The 18550-nt window shown below is 36.6% G+C and overlaps 1 protein-coding gene across 1 annotated transcript in view; it reads right to left on the reverse strand.

Moving 5' to 3' along the window:
• The window catches only part of TRIM33 (tripartite motif containing 33), a 42829-nt gene that overhangs the window by 12688 nt on the left and 11591 nt on the right, over positions 1 to 18550 (reverse strand). The window contains exons 4-11 of the mRNA XM_015563533.1: positions 18164 to 18280; positions 15295 to 15409; positions 11774 to 11920; positions 11198 to 11315; positions 9454 to 9728; positions 8456 to 8620; positions 5088 to 5288; positions 1227 to 1359 (exon numbers count right to left, since the gene is read on the reverse strand). Coding sequence (XP_015419019.1) covers positions 1227 to 1359; positions 5088 to 5288; positions 8456 to 8620; positions 9454 to 9728; positions 11198 to 11315; positions 11774 to 11920; positions 15295 to 15409; positions 18164 to 18280 — 1271 coding nt within the window. The remainder of the gene's footprint in view (positions 1 to 1226; positions 1360 to 5087; positions 5289 to 8455; positions 8621 to 9453; positions 9729 to 11197; positions 11316 to 11773; positions 11921 to 15294; positions 15410 to 18163; positions 18281 to 18550) is intronic.

Genomic DNA, 18550 nt, shown 5'->3' on the forward strand with positions numbered 1-18550 from the left:
TACGTTATCTGATAAATATACTACTTATATTCCTATTATTTATTCTTTTTTTCAGAGTTCTAGAATAATTATATTAAGCCTCAAAAATTATGACTCAAAAAATCTATTAATGATGCATCTCATGCAAAACCCACATTTAAATTTGAACTATTCTTTCTCTAGAAATAATGAGGTAATCTGTTTTAGTAAGAAAAAAATAACATCTAATTTATACCAGAAAAATATATCCCATAACCACTCTGCACCATAAATCTGGGGGAGCTGCTTCAATCATTCACTCTTGGTAAGGTCAATAAACACCTGGGTTTCGGAAGAGAGCTACATCCCATGGACTTGACTGGTCCCTTTTTAACAGTTTCCAATAAATTTAAGTTTTTGTTTTAAAATTACCATTGGAAAATTCACTTGCCTTTCCTCAACTCTTTTTTTAAAACAATTTTTCCACTTTTCATTATTTTACCAAGTGTTTTGAACTTGGGTTGAAACCAAAGAATTCTTCAGCTGATGATCTATATCATAAAATATAAGACATGGAAAGTAAATGGAACTACAGGTCCAGCAATGAACATGAATAAAGCCGCGGAGAGGGGCACACTGGGGTTCTGAACAGTGTGCACTACGATAGAAACTCCTATGACTTCAGTTAGCTGAAGAATGCCTAAAGTATTTGAAGAAAAATAGAGCAGTCAGAAAAAACATATATGTTATGAGGTTGTTACTTTGGTGCGTCAACTGGCTAGAATATAATACCAGTTGTTTGTCCAAACACCAGTCTAAATGTTATTATGAAGGTATTTTAAGATGTGATTAACACCTAAATCAGTAGATTTAGAGTAAAAAAGATCAACTTCCATAATGTGTTTGGGCCTCATCCAATGAGTTGAAAACCTTAAAAGACTGAGACCAACCTGGCTGGAGATCCTGGCTAGAACCTGGCTAGGCTGCTGATGGACTGAGATGACCAGAGGAAGAAAGAATTTTGCCTCTACACTCAAGGCTACATCAGCTCTTCTCTGGGTCTCCAGCATGGCAAACCACCTGCAGACTTCCGACTTGCCAGCCCCAACAATCACGAGCTATTCCTTAACATCTCTCTCTCTTTCGCTTCCCACCTGTGCACAAATCTCCTATTGATTCTAATTTTCTGAAGAACCCAAATGCATATTCTGAGAGACAATTTTTGTTAAGGTGTTAAAGAAATGAGGCAGTACCTCAGTTGGTTTTACCTGATGATCCTGGAGACAGGGCAGAGGGACCTGGAGAGGGATTCATGGTACTTGTAGGCTGTGGGGGTAGGTGGCTGCCTGAGATGTATCTACTTAGTAGATTATCTAAACTACTTGAACCAGCATCTTCCAACTAAAGAGAAAAACAAAAAAGATAAATTTGCTTTGATTAAACAGAGATGTTATTCATTTAATTAACATAACCACTTACGCTCAGTTTCCTAATAAATAGATTAGCCTACATCTAAGTCGGCTTAACTATTGCTTCCTTAGGCTCCCTGAGGCTCCACACAGTATAAAGTTGATGTAAATAAAGCCATAATAATATGCAACAAACACCTGGCAGGTCAGGACAGACCCAGCGATCCACTAAGCTCTTTATGTTCTGCTATGAAAACAGGACTGACACACTGACATGGCTGCCTTTACTCAAAACTCATGCAGGACCCTGTTTTCCAACATCCTTGTCCCGTCTTCCTCCCTTTATTTCAACAAACATAGCTCCCCCAAAACCACTCACCTAAATAGAAATTTAATGTCAATACCTCACTTTAAAGCTCTCAATTGTCTATACTCAACAGAAAGCCCTTAGCCTGAGATACAAGGTCCCTCATTACACACACAAAGAGGGGCAGCCAACAGGCTGTAGATTCAAGATAGAGGCCTTGGCACTGACTTTGGCCTGATTTCCAATTGGAACATCAATTTCCTATCTTTAAAATATTTATCTATAGTGAGAACTGTGATGATGAAATGAGAAAATATATATGTAAGAAATAGCAAACATATACTATTTAATTGTGAAAATTACCATAAGTAAAAGTTTATAGTATTCCATATAAGAGATCACCAAATTATTCTTAAATAATTGCTACCCTTCTTGCTCGTCTGTTTGTATCCACACTTGTCCCTTTTAATCTCTCCTGCTAGAGGCAAGATCACTTTTTGAAAACTGAACACATACATTTATTACTTGCTGTCCTTTCCTCTCAAAAACCACACTGTTTTCATGAATATAAAACAGAAAAACGTGGCATTGAGGCAGAAACTGTGAAAGAAACTATACATCCAAGAACCAAGGTAGAATTGGACTGACAGAAAGCTAATCAGAATAAAGCAGCTCAAAACATATCAGAGGCAAGGGAGGACTCTTCTAAAAGCAAACAGATTCAACACCCATTAGTGAAAAAAACTACCAACCAAGTGGGTATAGAGAAAACATACCTCTCATAATAAAGGACATAAATCATAAGTCCAGAGCTACATCATACTTAACAGTGAAAAGCTGGAAGCTTTCCCTGTAAGATCAGGAAAAAGACAAGGATGACCACTCTTGCCACTTTTATTCAACACAGTATTGGAAGTCCTAGCAAGAGCAATTAAGAAAGAAAAAGAAAGAAAAGGCATCTAATTTGGATAGGAAGAAGTAAAACTGTCATTATTTGCAGATGACATGATATTATATAGAAAACCTAAAGATTCTACCAAATATCCAAAATGGCCCTTGCATTTATTTTCTGCTTTGTTACATAGTTAATGCTACCCCATCTGCTTCCTGTATAGCTTCCCATGTTTCCTTTTACTATACCATGGAAACTACAGGATAGGAGAAAAAGTGGTTCTTCCAGAGATAATACGTTGTTTCCCTTTCTATTTTTGGTTCATATAGTTAACTATGTCTTACTGTGGCTGGGCTTTTGTGTAACACCTCTAATTCCTTTTAAACACAAGTGACAATAACAAGTATTGGCAAGAATGTGGAGAAACTGAAATCCTCACACACTGCTGCTGAGAATGTAAAATGGTGCAGCTACGTGAAAACCAGTTTGGAGAGTGGCTGCTAATGGGTACAGAGTTTCTTTCGGGGCAGTGGTCGGTAAACTGCGGCTCGTGAGCCACATGCGGCTCTTTGGCCCCTTGAGTGTGGCTCTTCCACAAAATACCGACTTCTGCACATGGGCCACAAAGTTTCAATCGCACTGTACGTGCACGCCCGCATGTGGTATTTTGTGGAAGAGCCACACTCAAAAGGCCAAAGAGCCACATGTGGCTCACGAGCCACAGTTTGCCGACCACTATTTTGGGGTAATGAAATGTTCTGAAATTATGTGGTGATAGTAGCACACTCTTGTAAATACACTAACAACCAATGAACTGTACATTTTTAAAAGTGGGGTTTTATGGTATGTGAATTATATCTCAATTTTTAAAAGTAAATAACTTTAATAAGAGAAGGTATATCAGAGAAAATATGGATTCTATTCTCTGCCCACTTTAAAAAATTAAACACTGGAGGGCACACATTCCAGAGCTTTTTGTCTTGACCTCATAGCTCTTCTGGGCAAGATGACAAGGAAAGTATATGTGCCTTCTTCCCTTATGATGCCCAACTTTTCAAAGATGTGGGACATACACACTTCCACCAAAATACCACATGGGCGAGCATGTACAGTGCGATTAAAACTTCGTGGCCCATGCGCAGAAGTTGGTATTTTGTGGAAGAGCCATACTCAAGGGGCCAAAGAGCCGCATGTGGCTCGCGAGCCGCAGTTTGCCGACCACTAAACTAGACCAAGGTCAGAGTGACCCTAGCAAATTATGATAAGTGTGACATTAGCAACCTTCCTTCTCCTTTTGAAAGTTTCTTTAAGAATTGGAATCAAGTCCTGTCTATCTTTTCACTAGAGGCCCAGTGCAAGAAATTCGTGCATGGGTAGGGTCCCTAGGCCTGGCAGCGATCAGGGCTGATCAAGTTCCCCGCCTCCCCACCTCCTCCTTCCCTTGCTCCCTCAGTGCCCCACCACTGCCGCTAGTCACCCGCCATGTTCCACGCCCCCCCCTGGTGGTCAGAGTACGTCATAGCAAGCGATCAAACTCCCACTCTCCCAATTGAACTCCCAAGGAGACACTTTGCATATTAGCCTTTTATATATAGATAGATGATCATTAATGCCCAGGACTTCAGCATACATAGTGCTTAGTAAAATGACTCCTTAAACATGTACACACCTCTCTCTGGTTGCCCAAAGCCTCTGAAAACTAACAGCTTTCCAGGCCTCCAATCCCAAACTATCTCCCTGCAATCTCTACAAATATTAGGGAGAGAACTGGACTTGTAATCAGGAATCTAGATTTTGAACTACAACTTTCCCAACACATTTACTGGGTGACTCTGAGAAAGTCACTATCCTCTTAGTTTCATCCATAAAGTAGATATATTACATCTATATATATAAAATCCTAAGCAACCGGTCAACCAGTTGATCGTTGGACCAGTTGCTATGACATGCACTGACCACCAGGGGGCAGACGCTCAATGCAGGAGCTGTCTCCTGGTGGTGAGTGCCTCCCACAGTGGAAGCGTCACTCAGCTGACTGAAGGGCACCAGACATCCCCCAAGGGGTCCCAGATTGCAAGAGAGAATGCAGGCCAGGCTGAGGTACCCCGGGCCTCTAATATCATATAAAATGATTTCAAGCATTAAACTAATATCTGTTAAAGTTCTTTGTAAATTATAAGCTTATAACTCAGCAATTTTATTTTTTACAGATATAGTACAAAAATTTCCATATAGCCCAGTACTCTTAGTGCCAACACAACTACAATTTGCTTAGCCAAAAAAGATCTCTCCTAACATCAGGAAAGCAATCAGGTTAAAATAATTTACAATGAATTCATGATTTTTAAATAATATTGGAGTTATATTGAGGATTGCTAGTTTTAACACAATGTAACTTTTAAAAATTCAAATATATTCTAAATTTAAAATGCCTCAACTTAAAAACAACAACCAGAAAAATATACTCAAAATCCCTAATTAAGACAAGGTTTTAAATCTTTCATTAAACTTAAATACAAACCTGTATGGGTGGAATATCTGGTAGCGATGGAAGGTTTTCTGGGTTGGTAACTGAGGGGATTAACTCTATTGCTGTAACAGATGGGCTGGTGGGACCTCGATTTGCACTTGCCATAGTAGCTGTAGTAGGGCTGGTTGGATTGATTGTGGTGTTGTGCACTGACACAACAGGAAAGGGTCCAGCATGCCCTGGGTTTGAGTGCTGTTAGGAAAGAAGATGCTATCATTATTTAATCAGCAGTGATACCCTAATATGAATAAACCTCGACAACAATTTTTAATTTAAGTTAGATGGTACAAGGGTCTGATAACTATGGTTGAGAAACAAAAAAGTAAGCCCTCTCAAACTTATACAGGAAATAAATAATAATTTAACTCAGCCTTTTCATTTTTCTATTTTTTTTTTGTTGTATTTAGGAAAAGCCAAACTTGACAATAATTTTCAACCCGTCAGCCTGATGACATGATCTTATTCAGAACAAAGATGCATGTAAACAGATGATCTGGAAGCCCCCAAGTTTTCAAACAGCATTTCCTGAAAGCCACTGTTTTGTCTACATTCCTCTGTGACTCTTTTTTTTAAAAAATAAAAGGAATTAATTGTGTATTGTATAATTTATATGTAAATAATGTCTCTACAAACAGAAATATGACATCAATTCCTGACTCTAACACATGTGACATAATCTGTTATTTAGAAATGTGAATAATGATGAACAAAAATGAACATATCTGTCTCATTGTAAGGCTGTTATGAGGATCGTTTAAGATCATGTAGATGAAAAGCTTTGGAAAATAAATTTCTATACACATATAAATCATTTAAAACATTAAAAAATGTAAAATTCTAAACTTCGGGGATACTGTAGGGACCCTAAAGCATAGAGCACTGTTCTTAGGTGGCTGGTGAGTGTGATTCTGTAGCTCCTGCCCTCTTCCAAAGGGTGTACCTGGCCCCCCAGTAATACCTGAAGGCTTTCCATGTATTAAGGGGTGAACACTTCACCCTAACCGGTTTGACTCAGTGGATAGAGCATCAGCCTGCAGACTCAAGGGTCCCAGGTTCGATTCCGGTCAAGGGCATGTACCTTGGTTACGGGCACATCCCCAGTAGGAGATGTGCAGGAGGCAGCTGGTCGATGTTTCTCTCTCATCGATGTTTCTAACTCTCTATCCCTCTCCCTTCCTCTCTGTAGAAAATCAATAAAATATATTTTTTAAAAGAAGGGGGGGGGGTGAACACTTCTAGGGCAATTAATGCTCAGAGCTTCAATCATATGTACTTTTTTCTAAAGAAAACCCAATTTACCTAAGAATGTGCTGTGGTCTACAAGTTCTTTTTTCATTATTTCGCAACTACCCTTCCCCACAAAAACACAGCAAACCTCTGACCCATTCCTAATCTTATCTAGCACATTGCCCCAAGGTAAAAACAAGCAGGAGAGACAAGTAAAGGTGCAATAAAGCTGTCACACTGTTGATCAAGTGCTTGACCAAAACCTGTGTAACAAATTTTAAGTGGGTTCTGTTATTTGATGAGCAACAAAAATTAAGGAAGACCTGAAAAGCCATCAATTGATAAGATATTTTAAAGTTTTGACAGCTCATTGTGAGATACATTCAGCTTTGATAACCTAGAAAATGTTCAAAGAATTGAAATTCTTATATTTCCCAGACACAATTTTTTGTGAACATGTCTCCTGAGCATCACATGAAAACAAAAAAAAAGCTAGTAATAAAAACTGGTGTTGAATTCTGACTTACTCTAACAATAACAAACACATATAACTGAAAAGACTCTATTTTTCTCAAAAAGAAATGTAGATCTAAAAGAATTTTACTCTTTATGTTTTCTAATATTCTTAAAGCATGTAAATAAATATGCTGCTTAAAAAACTGAATAGGAATAATTGTAATACAAATTTGGTCCAAAGAAGAAGTTTCAGTTTAATAATAGCCTTACTATGGCTGGAAATTTAACAATTTTTATTTTATAATAAACATTTTTTCCTGCAGAATAACTGCAAAGACTGATTGATTTATAACTTTATCTAACATAAATATACATATTTTTACAAAATGCTACAGAGAAAGTAGAAGAGATATTCAAGTCCCAGCGTAAAATTTTGACTTTCAAAAAGGAGCTTGCTGTGGTATTTGGGATGCCAGTGGATTCATTTACTGGAATAAAATGTAAGAGTTTTACTTCATAATGTCAATATTTACAATATGCCAGAAATTATGTCCTTTGGAACTATTTAAACTTAAACTTATAATGTAACTTTTAAATGTCAATCTTTAAATGTGAGAGAGCACTAATTCTTCAAAAGTGGAAGGACAGTACGTTAACTTTGGTGTGCAGACTGGTGTGAGTCAGTAAGCGTTCACACATTTCTGAGTAGCCGCTCCTAGAAATTCTGACTCAGTGGGTATGGCTCAGAACCTGTTTCTGATGAGGCCTCCCAATCATTCTGATGGTCTTAAGAAATCTTTAAAAGAGCACTAGCCGGTTTAGCTCAGTGGATAGAGTGTCGGCCTTTGGACTGAAGGGTCCCGTGTTCGATTCCAGTCGAGGGTACATGCCTGGTTGCAGGCTCGAACCACAGTAGGGGGTGTTGATCAATGATTTTTCTCTCATCATTGATGTCTCTCTCTCTCTCTCTCTCTCTCTCTCTCTCTCTCTCTCTCTCTCCCCCTCCCTCTTACTTCCTCTCTGAAATCAATAAAAAATATATATTTTTAAATGTTTTTTTAAAAAAACCTTTAAAAGAAACATCACTCCAACTATTATAAAATAAACTGCATTCTTTCATAACTAGAAATCCTGTATCAAAGTAGTTTCATTTTAAAATCATGCCTCCTATACAAAGGTAACCTACTATTCAGACAAAGAGTAAAAAACATGTCCCTAAATACATTTATTTTTAAGGATGGGTATATCTACATCCCAAAAAGAACAATACTAAGTAGAGAGAAGCAAGAAAGTAAAAATAAATTTTTAAAAATGCATTGTTTTGTTCTCAAAACAAACTGTATTCGGCTCAAAATGTCACATTAAAAGAGCAGAGGAACAATTTCTGGAAACTATGGTTCTAATCTTGTTTTACCGTTATCTCTTGTGACTTTGGGTAAATAACAAGCTCCTTTATTATTTAGATCTACAGAATGAACTGGCTGGACTAGATCAGGGATCCTCACCCCATAGTAAATAGAGGGATTAATGGCATCAAAGTTGTTAAAATTGAATACAAAATTTTATGTCTTAATTCTTAAAGGTATCAATGACTCTCCCCCCACCAACTGATAAGAAAAATGATGTCTTTTAGTTTTAAAATTGTATGACTCTTACAAATGTAACTCTAGGCATACTTGTCTTTGGAGGTGTGGCTGCATCATGGAGTACTGAGGGCCGCTGTGCCTGGGTATCCCTGGTATTCGGGCAGCGTTCTGGGCCAATCTCATCTGATGGGCTTGGAAAGCTCCACAGTTCATGTTGTTTCTTTGCATTGTTTGCACACTGATCAGTCTTGGAGGCTACAAAGGGTAGAAATTGCATTTCTATAATAATAGTTTTTATAGATTTCTTTTCAATCATTAAATGTTATATAAAAAGACTTGTCAGGATACAGAAGGACATAAAGTAAAAGTGTAAGTCATTCTCCTCATCTCTAGCTCCAAGCCCCTTCTCTCAGTCTGTGTGTGTGTTTAAAGCATTAACTTATCCAACCCTACATTAACAGCTCTGATTTGGATGGGGGAGGAGAGAACAAGGGAGGTACAGGGATGGGAATGATTTGAACAAATGCCTAAAGAATTTATCAGGTCCAGCCAGCGTGGCTCAGTGGTAGAGTGTAGAACTATGAACCAGGAGGTCACAGTTCGATTCCCAGGCAGGGCACATGGTCCAGGCTGTGGGCTCGATCCCCAGTGTGGAGCGTGCAGGAGACAGCCGATCAATGATTCTCTCTCATCATTGACATTTCTATCTCTCTCTCTCCCTCTCCCTTCTTCTCTGAAATCAATAAAAATATATTTTTTTTAAAAAATGAATATATCAGTATTGGGCAAAAATAATCTGGCTCTTTGGCCTAAAATCACATGTATGTGTAAAACAAAAAAGATCTAGTTTGGAGGAATAAAAACTTGTGTACTGGTGAGTTAATTTTGTTTCCCATGGTAAGTCTTTACTTACTGCCCTTCCTCACACTTCCCAACATCCCTGCGATCCCCAGAACAAATATTTAAACTCTGACCGTCCAGTTTTCTCCATGCTAGTCACGTGAAATGTGTAACTCATTTATGGAGGACAGAATGTAGCCCTGAGGGCTTCACAATTTGTACCAATAATGCAGTGATACGGCGCTCACCTGTTGTTGTAACATCTGAGGAGCTGCTTGTCGTGGGTGCTGTTGTGTTGTTGTTGTCGTTGTTGATACAGGAGCAGGTGGTTGCTGTATCCTCATCTGTTGCAACTGCTGATGCTTCTGTGCATACACTTGTTGTTGCATGTGTTGGAGTCGAAGCTGTGCTAAGTTAATCTGCCCAGGAGTTTTACTAATGTGGTTCGTCCCTGGAGGAACTTGCCCAACTACAACATTAGGAGTATACCCAGGAGCTGGTTTACTCTCTATTACTAGATTACCTGGAGAATTTAAAAAATGAGAATAATTTGCATATAATCAAATAAATCTACTTTGTAGATTAATCAATATCTTTTCCTTTTCTCTGACAACCCTCAGCACTCAAAGCTTCCAACAGTATAGCAGGGATGGGAGCTAGGTTTAAAGATGATCAAGATCAGAAACCTAGTATAGTCCAAAGACAAATAATCGGCTTTTGATTGCTCAGATATATTACCTGCCCTTATGCTTTATTTACGTAGATTTACAGAAAATTTAAGAGTTGAAAGAGATGTTATTAGAGGAAGCCCATCTAGTCAGTCTAAATCAGCAGTTGCCAACCGGTGGTGCACGGACCACTGGTGGTCCGTGAGGTCCGAAAGGTTGGCGACCGCTGGTCTAAATCAATTCTCCTTTGACAAGATTCAAGGATACTCAAGATTACTATTGCTGATTCCACCTGCTTTTGAATTGCCAAAATGTGCAGGGCAGAGTATTGCATTGCTACAAAACTGTCTTCTGTGGAAATACTGAATGTTTTAAACCACTTACGTCCTTAGAAATGACACTTTTCCTGATTTCTCATATCAATATCCCTGTACCTCTCTTGCTCTTCCCTCCTCCATCCAAATCAGAGCCCACTGCTTTCTAAAAACAGCAGGCAAGTTTTAGGAAGGTTTGACCTAAGGTAGAGTTGGCAAACCTTTCCTATAACAAGCCAGATATTTTAGGCTTCATAAGAACTGTCATATGTTCTTCGTTTTTTATCTATTTGCTTTTACAACTCTTTAAAATGTAAAAAACAAATTTAGCTACCATGCCACACAAAAACAGTTTGCTGATGCCTGATCTAAGGCTTTAGCCAAATCTGAATATACACAAAGACTACTTTTTCATAGAAGACTGTCCACTTCTACTTTGATAGCTTCTGTACACAGTTCTAATAGTTGGAAAAGTTTTTGGGATTTTGCCTTGTTTTAAACTGAGCTATTAGTCTGTCGCTCTGTAACTTTCACCTATGGTCCTTAGGTCCACACTGTGAAGTAACAAAAGCAAAGTCCATTTCTCTTCCATGTGAAAAGAGCTACTTTTATCTTTCAAACATTCCTCAGGACACAACTTTCAGACACATCAGCATCCTGGACATCCTCCTCCAGAGGACGACTCGGTTCAATTAATATACAAACTACTAAGCATCTAACAAATTCTTCCAGAGAATGAAGACCCATTTGCTAAGTTTCAATGAAAGAGTCAATGCCAATTTAATAGATGTCAGGAAATATTAAAAATGATACACATTTTAAAAAACTATACAGGAGACTCTCAACATTCTTAAAGATATAATGAACATATAGTTTAGGTGAGTTTCCAATGAAAAACATATTTTCTAAAGTGAAGTTAAAAAACTTTCAATATATAAAATTTGCTTTAGATACTTCCTCCTCCTAATTCAGTGTTCTAAGTTATATTCATAAAACTAATTATTTCTCACCTAAATTGACTACATTCTTTGCCCAGAAGGTGGGATCACAATGAAAACGTATTGCTCCATTAGCAGCAGGGACGGGATCACAACGAGCTTTCAAAATATGGCGCAACTGAAAAGTAATCTTAAAGGGAAAAAAATGCACATTAGTCTTAAAATTAAATATCACTTAAAAAAACAAAAGATAAAGACATAAAAGCTCATGTAGCCCCACAGTGTCAGTCTCAAATGAAACAATATCAGTGTGTCAAAGACTACCTATATTAGCAATCAAATGCACATGCGTGCATTTCTGCCATTTCTGATGATAAAATGCATACTATACTAGGTATCTTCAAAACAGAATACTGTATGATTCCACTTATATGAAATTCTAGAAAAGACAAAAATCAGACTAATAGTTGCCTAGGGCCTGGGGTAAAGGGGAACAAGGAAACCTGACTGGGTGGTGGAGATTTTCTGTATCTTAATGTGGTGGTGAATACATTTGCCAAAATTCAAAATCTACACTTTAAACAGGTGCCGTTCCCAAATGCGTAACAAAGTCAACCTACAGAAAAATAAAGACAGTATGTGCCTCACCAGCCGCTTGCTGTACAGGAGGGCTGTGCTGCTGCCACTTGCAATTGCCCAGTTTGTAAAGTTCATCACATGCTTCACCTGCCGCGAGAGGCCTGTGATGTCATTCTGCTGCTGTATTAACTTCATCTGTCTTTCTTTTGTAACAGTCTGAAACAGAACAAGAGGGTCGCCCAAGAATTCTACATGAAAAAAATCAAGTCATTATTTCTATTGAAAATGAACACAATACTGCCTGGCCAGTGTGGCTCAGTGACTGAGTGTCGACCTATGAACCAGGAGGTCATGTTTAGATTCCCGGTCAGGGCACATGCCCAGTTGCAGGCTTGATCCCCAGTAGGGTGCGTGCAGGAGGCAGCTGATCAATGATTCTTTCACACCACTGATGTTTCTATCTCTCTCTCCCTCTTCTTCTCTGAAATCAATAAAAATTAAAAATTAAAGAAAATGAGCACAATGCCTACATATATATTTTTTAACATATAAGTTAACAAGTTCCTCATTATTTAATGAGCCTATGATCAAAAGAAAAGTTACTCACAAACGTGGGACTAAAACTTCGTTCTCTAGAGAAACTGTTACTTATATCTCTTTTTTCCTTCAAAAGATGAAATGTTTTTGTTATAGTGTCTTTCCATCAGGCTAATCCAGAGATTTTCAACCAGTGTGCCACAGCAAGCACACTGGTGTGCCACAAGAATTTTTAGAACATGCAATACCTGACCTCTTTTCCCTTAGAATGTCAAATAAAACATGAAACAGCCAACACAACAATAGCCATCCAATGTGCATGAATCAAAAGTATACCTTTTGGTGGGCGCGGGAGAGGGAGAGGGGGGGAGGGAAGGTGAGATCATCAAAAAATATTTTTTTATGTGCCGAAGAATTTTAGTTATTACTTTATCTGTGCTGTAAGATGAAAAAGGTTGAAAATCACTGGGCTAATACATTATACGAAGTATATAGCCTAATGAGTTGACTTTTAGAAATAATGTTATATAATCTTAACCCACTACACTTTCAGGCAGAAGAAAACTTTCTGTTACCAGTGCCACCTACTGGTGTGGCATGAAGCTAATGTTCAAATCTCTTCTCTTAAATGCTCAGACAAAATGAGAGAGATAAATTCCACAAGCTCTAAGAGTAGAGATTAGGGAAAGTTTTGATCTGACAAAAAATCATAAAGAACAAGTGAGTAAGTGAGGGTTGAAGGAAAGACTAATTTGGAGAAAATGCTTCAAAGGAAAAAAATAAACTGAATTTTTGGGAAGTAAAACTCCCAGAAAGGATAGGTGATGTCCTATGTCCTTTGACATTCAGCACAGCAAACAACCTATCTACTTCACTCTTAACCACTTTTTCTTTTTCTTTTGTTCAAAAATGACTCAACTTGATTTATTAGACAATTTTTTTCTCTAAGAAAACAAGTTGCCCATTTTATAATATAAAATCAATGAATAACAATATTCAACTGACAGAAGTTTGACAACTTCCCTGGAAATCATCCCTCTTATAAAACTTAGGAAAAACTCTATTTTACAAATTTAGAAACATATTACACTAGAAAACATCTATTGTTTAAATTATCAGCACATTAGGAGAGTGTATCACATTTAACATTAGGTATTTATGTATACTTTAGCATTAAAAGGCATCTTTTAATACTAAAGTTCTTGAAATGGTTTAAAAACATTATTTTAGACCTATCGTTAAAATGTATTTACAGTAAGTTAAAAGATATAAAAAATCATTACATGCCCACTGCTCTCTCTGTTCCCATGGTCCTTTTGAAAATAAAAATCTATCAGGGTTAAGTGTAACTGGCTGGATGTGTATCAGGAAAGAGACCATAAACTCTAACAATATGCGTTAGAGAACTTTTAATATCACAATGTGTCTCAATAGAAGGATGAAATTCAGAAATAAAACTACACTGACATCATTTCTTTCACTTGTATGTAATTATGTGTCTAATATTTCTAAGTGCTCTACGAGAAACATAACAGAAAAACATCTACTATGGAAAATTTGAGGTTAATAGTAATGAAGTTAATACTTATGAAGTAATCAAAAAATACTCCTGTAGCCGAAACCGGTTTGGCTCAGTGGATAGAGAGTCGGCCTGCGGACTGGGGGGTCCCAGGTTCGATTCCGGTCAAGGGCATGTACCGTGGTTGTGGGCACATCCCCGGTGGGGGGTGTGCAGGAGGCAGCTGATCGATGTTTCTAACTCTCTATCTCTCTCCCTTCCTCTCTGTAAAAAATCAATAAAATATATTTAAAAAAAAAAAAAATACTCCTGTAAGCCCTGGCTGGTGTGGGTCAGCGGTTAGAGCAGCGGTTCTCAACCTTCCTAATGCCGCGACCCTTTAATACAGTTCCTCATGTTGTGGTGAACCCCAACCATAGGACTGCAGTTTCGATTCCTAATGAAGGCACATACCTGGGTTGCAGGTTCGACCACTGCCCCCCTGTAGAGGTATGTGCAGGAGGCAACCAATTGATGTGTCTCTCACATCAATGTTCGCGTGCGCGCGCTTCTCTATCTCTTTCTCTCTCTCCTCTCCCTCCCTTCCACTCTCTTTAGAAATCATTGGAAAAAAATATATGTTCAACAGTGCAGAAAATATAACCCCATATCATGTAAGCCTACTGAAGAGCACAAAATTTTGAGAACCAATCAACTATAGTCAGTAAAGATGATGAATCTTTGATTAAAACTTAATTTGGGTCTCACAAATTGATTGAATTCGCATCTAGAAATTTATATCTACATATTAATCTCAAATATGTAAAACAAAGACCTAATATAACAAAACTATCAGAAAGTTTAAAGTGTACAAATTTCACCCAGCCGGTGTGGCTCAATGGTTAATTGTCCACCCATAAACCAAGGGGTCACGGGTTGGATTCCCAGTCAGGGAACATGCCCAGGTTGTGTGCTCAGTCCCCAGTGGGGGTGTGCGGGAGGCAGAAAATTGATGTTTCTCTTTCACCGATGTTTTTATATCTCTATCCCTTTCCCTTGCTTTCTCTCTAAAAAAAAATCAGTAAAAATCTATTTTACAAATTTCAAAATGAGCAGCACTTTTTGCAAAACTATGGAATTTTTTTTTAAATTAAGTGAAACATGCAAATGACTCAAGCAGACTCCCAATATACATTCATATATGTATGTAAAAGTTAAATTGAGAATTTGGGAGGTGGGGGTGGGGGGGGGGTAGGTGGCACAATGTGATGGGTTAGCTTTGTCTTCAGTTACATCACATTTTAATAGTAATTCTTTAATTCCTAAGAGGACAATACTAATTTATACAGCTAAAATCAGTGTTATTAAATTGTGGTGCAAAGTAACTACCTCAAAAAAAGGTCTATTTATCAATAGAACATTTTAAAAAAAAAATTTTTTTTAGTTGACTTCCATATTCCCCCCCAACCAATCTAAAAGACTTTTCAATAAACATTAAAAAACAGCTAAAGATAAATAGAAGCAGTTTTTGTTTGATTTTGGCTTTGAACCGTACCTCTAGCTGCTGTAAGAGAGATTTTCCTTTCTTATTAATTTCATTGATAAGGGTGAAAATGGCCACTTTTATTTCCTGTTCTACTCGTTTGTTAGTCTCATTTACTTCTTTTATCCTGAATAAGAGAAATGCATCATTAGGTTATCAATTTATCTCTAAATCATCAACTTACAGAAATTCAACTGGGCACTTAACCGAGCAATTAAAATTAAACCTTTGCCAAAATGTATTACTTATGTTTCAGCAGACCTGATCACTCATTTTGGTCCAAGCAAGTTATGTATATGGACTAAGAATGGATTAAATATTCAGTCATTTTAAATTAAATTCATAAAGGCCAGTTTATTAATCTAGATGGTAATCTCCATTAGTTCCCATGACATGAATGTGATATACAAATATCTGACATCAATGATTGCTGGTATCAAATCTGGCACACTGGTTCTATTTAATCTTAATGCTTTTGAAGAACAATGTGCAAAAAAACAATGTTGCAACCAATAATTAAGTTATCAAATAATAGGAATTAAGCTTAGAATCATTAATTTTCATTTCTAACTTAACCATTTCAAATATAGGTTGTAGTATGCCTCTTTCACAAATCTTCTCAAAATGGTTTCTTATTGTATATAGTTAAAGGCATAAAACATTTTCAATCCATTCTTTTAAAATAGCTGTTAGATGTTCTAGAAATGGGTATAAGCTCCCACTGTGGTTAGAAAAGTTTTGGTTGCATATTTTATTTACAAAATAAATAGGGGAAAATCCCACCAATATGAATAAATAAAATATTAAACAACCATAAGGAAGCCTTCAAACTCATTCTACTTCTGTACAAACTATAACCCACACTTTCAACTCCTGAATTGATCTTTATTTGCCAAATTCAAATCTGAGGACTTTAATACACTTAATCATAATAACATAGTTTTCTCTCTTTTGTCTGTATATCAGGGCTTGTGTGGGCACTTATTTAAAAATTTTATTCAATTCTGTCCTTAAAGTCATTTTTTTAAAATGGGAGTACTGATTACTAATGATAAGACATATGGGACTCAAACTTACAATGATTTTGGCCAAAGATTGAAATCATTAAGCAAGCTGAAAGTAGAGAGCAGTTAGCCATACTCAGACTCTCATTGGATTTAAGCATGTCTACTATATGTTCAATTGTGAAGGAAGAAAAATAGAGAAAGGGCATCAAAAAATATGTCTCGGAGAAGCATCATTAATACCTTTGTTTAAAAGTTTTCTGCAGATGAAATCATCAATCTCCCCAACCCTTTACAATCTTATAAAACAAACCTCTTGCTCTATTTCGCTACATAAATTCAGAAACATATATACAAAATATGTATAAAACATATAGACAAAAATATCAGACTGCCATGTGAATCAACTCATGTCCCTTCTCTAAAAAGGACATCTATCTGTAATTTATAAGACAGTTATCATCTCCAATATCACCCACAACATATCAACATACCCAAAACACCCTGACATATCCATAAGAACCATCCATCCATGATTAGTGTGTCTGTATATTTACATATACACTGAGTGGCCAGATTATTATGACCACCCCATCAGTACTTCATTGACACTTCCAAAAATACTGAATATTGAAAACTTCCTAAGCAAATATTCTCAAGTTTTTATTATTATTATTATTTGCATAATACAAATATGTATCCATAATACAAAGATGTATCCTAATTCACTTCATTGTACTGATAGGGTCGTCATAATAATCTGGCCGGTCATAATAATCTGGCCACTCAGTGGATGTGCAACTTAAGATGAAAATTCTACCACCTTACTGTCCAATATATAATTTTCTACTTTCTAACATATAATGTACCATTCATTCATTCATCTATTTAATATTTTTTAGTATCTACTAGGTGCCATCTTAAATAATCATAAATGAATTTTAATATTTCAGAAGTACCTAAAAGTTCTAGTATTTGTGAATCTGAATAATGAGCATCTATCAACCCTATTCATAAACCCAGAAATATACAAGTTTTAATTATGCCAGCTCAAAGTGCTAGTCTTCCTACATTAAGGGCCCTCATTTTGTTAATCTATTCACTTATCAATAAATTTGGTTTACTTAGAAATGAACCAAAATAGGATTTTTTAAATACTAATGGTGTTATTGATAAAAATAATAGCAACAATAAAAATTTGAGAGTTTACTATGTGCTATATATTCATCTTATAATAATACTTTAAGAGAAGTACTGTTTTTAATGCTTGTTTTACAGATGAGAAAATAAATTTGTCCACCCTCTTCATATTCTCTCTCCTGTGTCGTCCATTGTCTCTAGTTAAATTCTATAATGCAGCCTTGGCCAGGTGGCTCAGTTGTTTGAAGCACTGTCCCTACACCAAAGGCTGCAGGTTTGATTCGCGGTCAGAGCACATACATAGGTGTGGGTTTGTCCCCCAGTCGGGGTGCATACAGAAGGCAACCAATTAATGATTCTCTCTCACATCGATGTTTCTCTCTCTTTAAAAATCAATAAAAACATATCCTCAGGTGAGGATTGTATTTTTTAATTTATAATTCAATTCCTTATGTATTAATTGCATTTTTCACATTTAATTAAGGTTTACAAAGACTAGAGTCTTATTAATTATAAAACAATCAAAGATGTATCCTAAAAGATTATTCAAAAATTTGGCCAATTAAATTTTACTTAACAAATATTATACTCCGAACTCAAACTTACACCATTTACCCCTCCAAAAACTAATATTTTTAAATATTCTTAGTATTAATATATATTTTTAAAAATTTAAACTGAACCCACTGTATTTAATAATCCTTTAAGTGAAATTATAGTTTTAAGGCAACACTTACCTATTCTGCACCTGAGTAGCTGCAAAATGAACGTAATTCTTCTTCTCAAGAAGCTTAGCTAGTAGATTCTCAATTGCACCTTTCTGGTTTTGAAAAGCTTCTTCCAAAAACTGGTACCTTAAAGCCAAAACAAAAACTACATTTAAACAGGAAATTATTAAGATTCTGGACACGAAGAACTGCTGCACAGGTAAATCTTGAAAGCTTACTTAAATGATCAGCATTGTATGCTGGCCACACATACATTACGTCAATAGCAACTTTTAATTACCAGTACCTCCCCATCTGACCCAACCCTGAAAAGACATTGTAAGAGTAAAAAAAATTGCTTAAAAATTGTTCAAGTGCACTTACATTAGAGTTCTGATTCAGGATGACTTTTTTTTT

Source organism: Myotis davidii, unplaced genomic scaffold (genome assembly GCF_000327345.1).
Source record: "Myotis davidii unplaced genomic scaffold, ASM32734v1 scaffold217, whole genome shotgun sequence".
Classification (NCBI taxonomy): Eukaryota; Metazoa; Chordata; class Mammalia; order Chiroptera; family Vespertilionidae; genus Myotis; species Myotis davidii.